This window comes from Micropterus dolomieu, linkage group LG22, assembly GCF_021292245.1.
Source record: "Micropterus dolomieu isolate WLL.071019.BEF.003 ecotype Adirondacks linkage group LG22, ASM2129224v1, whole genome shotgun sequence".
In the NCBI taxonomy this organism is placed as follows: domain Eukaryota; kingdom Metazoa; phylum Chordata; class Actinopteri; order Centrarchiformes; family Centrarchidae; genus Micropterus; species Micropterus dolomieu.
In genome coordinates this window covers 2,691,180-2,694,082 of record NC_060171.1, presented here as the reverse complement: position 1 = coordinate 2,694,082, position 2,903 = coordinate 2,691,180, and the positions used below count along the sequence as shown (strand labels likewise).

The following is a 2,903-nucleotide window of genomic DNA, read 5'->3' as shown; positions in this document are numbered from 1 at the left end:
AGAATGCTGTTTGTTGAACTTAACGAGGAGAACGTCACGAAGGTCGACGACTTCTGTCCCTGCGGTTTTTATCCTGGTCCCTGTTTAACTGAGAAACGTTCCTGAACGACTCCCAGCTGTTTTATCACTGTGGTTCTGGTTTACTTGATGAAAGGTCAGTTAGCACATGTTGTCATGATAAAACCTTTCACATCATTAGATATCAAGAATTATCAGGATAAATGTCAAATCATTCAGTTTCTGCTCCTCACTGAAAGTTAATGTGGTTTAAACTTTTCTCTCTGCTCAGAACAAACCTGAGATTAAATCTGTTTTCAACTATTGTGCAGCAGGAAAATTAAGTTAAATCTGTTTTCTTCAACACAATAAATATCTTAACAGACAAACTAAGTACTGATTTGTGTAGTCCCAGAGCCAGGACTGAGCACAAGACCGGGTTCAGGTTTTACAGCTCTGTCATTTTGACACACTGCATCATAAAGTTCAAAAGTATGGGAGGGACGTGCAGATGCAAGATCAGCAATAACTGTAAAATCCTTTTATTCTCAGAAAACTGGATTTGGAAAAAAATATTTTTCAACTACACAGAATGTTAGAGATCCTTGTAGCCAGATTTTAATTATATATTTCTTGTATATTTTGTTCTGTGGCTGAAAATCCATCTGTCCACTTATGGAGCTAAATCAGGGCCAAATGTTTTGCTAATTTGAAAGAAGAAAAAAAAACTGTAAGAGAAAAATTACAACTTGTAATTGAACATTTAAGTTTTGGTCTTAAACTTGAAAAATAAAACCATGTAATCAAAATAAAAATAAGTGTTTAAGTGTTTTGTTTTCAGTTTAAATAAAATGTTGATTAAATTATGGAATTATTTTGAATAAATTATAAATTTTAATCTTTCACTTTTATAAATTTTGATAATTGAGGACTAATTGTTTTAAGTTCCACTTTTTAATCAAATTTTTTTTAGATAAGTTTTTTTTTTTTTTCAGTTTCAGACTTTTGGCCCTGATTTTGCGGAGGGGGCGTGGCTTCAACTGAGAGGGGCGTGGAATCATGAGTGACACCCCAACAAAGAAGACAGAAGACTCATGTTGCCTTCAGGTCCTGTTGGTGATAACTGTGACTGATTGACTGTAAACAAACTGATGCCAGTGACAAAGCTCAATAAGCGGCGCCACTTTTGGACGTTTTGGCCAAATGGTGAATTCTATTTTGTATGTGTTTATTTAAAATGATGATATAATTTGGACTTGAAAACTTGTTGTTGTTTATGTCTTTATTTTTTATCGTCCGCTAACAAACTACACCCGCATGTGAACGAACACGTTTCCCAGCATGCCTCAGGTGTTCTACTTCCTCTGCTCCGCCAGCAGCTCTGCACGTTCTTTAAGACTGCAGCCGTTAACGCGGTCACACTTCAGTTAGCTGCACACTGTAGCTTCAGAGTGATGATGAGGTCGCCGGACGGATCCTGCGTTCCCAGGTGGATCGTTAGTGTCGTGTTTCCAGCTCGCTCACCTTGAAGTCTTCCGGCAGCAGCAGCTTGCAGGTGCGCAGGAAGCTGAGGATATAGCGGAAGATGTCTCCGTCTCTGTCGATGAAGTAGTGCTGCTTCAGACTGTCCAGCACGATGGGCTCGGTGCCGTTGAACAGGCGACTGATCCTGCGGAGAGCAGAACAACAGGAAGTCACGCCACCGGGGAGCCTCGCTGCCGCCCCGGGTCACACGATCCTTCATCACTCTGTCCTTTATTCTGACCCACATTCACCGCCCTGTTGCCCCAAACACTCACTACAGCCCCACATGTAGATTCATCTGCCGCTGGAAGTTGTCCCCAGCTGCTCCGTTTCCTCCGGTCTGACGGAAAGTACGGCGAGCAGCCGTCTGAGGAAACGTTTGTCTGCTCAAACATGAAGATGAACGAGATGAGACGATTGATCGATTTACAGAAAACTGCTCTGACCGTTGGAGAATAATAAAATGGTTGATCGTGAATTAGATGAACGTTTCGCTCTGAGGACCTGTGACGGAGAATCTTTACAAACCAGCCAATCGACTGACGGAGGAAATAATCAGCTGATTGATCCAGAAGGAAAAGAATCATGTTCACGTCATCAATTCTCTCCTCCTCCCTCCTCCTTCATCCCTTCGTCCCCTCTCTCCTCCTCTCTCCTCCCTCCTCCTTCGTCCCTTCGTCCCCTCTCTCCTCCTCTCTCCTCCCTCCTCCTCCATCCCTTCGTCCCCTCTCTCCTCCTCCTCCTCCCCTCCTTCCTCGTCCCCTCTCTCCTCCCTCCTCCTCCTCCTTCATCCCTTTGTCTCCCTCCTCCTCCCTCCTCGTCCCCTCTCTCCTCCTCCTTCATCCCTTTGTCCCCTCTCTCCTTCCTCCTCCTCCCTCCTCATCCCCTCTCTCCTCCCTCCTCGTCCCCTCTCTCCTCCTCCTTCATCCCTTCGTCCCCGCTCTCCTTCCTCCTCGTCCCCCGTCTCCCTCTTCGTCCCCTCCCTCCTCCTCCCCCGTCTCCCTCTTCGTCCCCTCCCTCCTCCTCCTCCTTCTTCATCCCTTCGTCCCCTCTCTCCTCCTCCTCCTCCCCCCCTCCCTCCTCCTCCCCTGTCTCCCTCCCTCCTCGTCCCGTCTCCCTCTTCGTCTTCTCCCTCCTCCTCCTCCTTCATCCCTTCGTCCCCTCTCTCCCCCCTCCTAACCTCCTCATCTCCTTCCTCCTCCTTCATCCCTTCGTCTCCTCCCTCCTCGTCCCCTCTCTCCTCCTCCTCCTCCCCTCCTTCCTCGTCCCCTCTCTCCTCCCTCCTCCTCCTCCTTCATCCCTTTGTCTCCCTCCCTTCTCCCCTGTCTCCCTCCTTCTCCCTCCTCGTCCCCTCTCTCCTCCTCCTTCATCCCTTCGTCCCC

At 47.2% G+C, this 2,903-nt stretch overlaps 1 protein-coding gene across 1 annotated transcript in view; it reads right to left on the bottom strand.

Moving 5' to 3' along the window:
• The window catches only part of LOC123961926 (BTB/POZ domain-containing protein kctd15-like), a 12,779-nt gene that overhangs the window by 5,372 nt on the left and 4,504 nt on the right, over positions 1 to 2,903 (bottom strand). Inside the window, exon 3 of the mRNA XM_046037733.1 lies at positions 1,522 to 1,666. Coding sequence (XP_045893689.1) covers positions 1,522 to 1,666 — 145 coding nt within the window. The remainder of the gene's footprint in view (positions 1 to 1,521; positions 1,667 to 2,903) is intronic.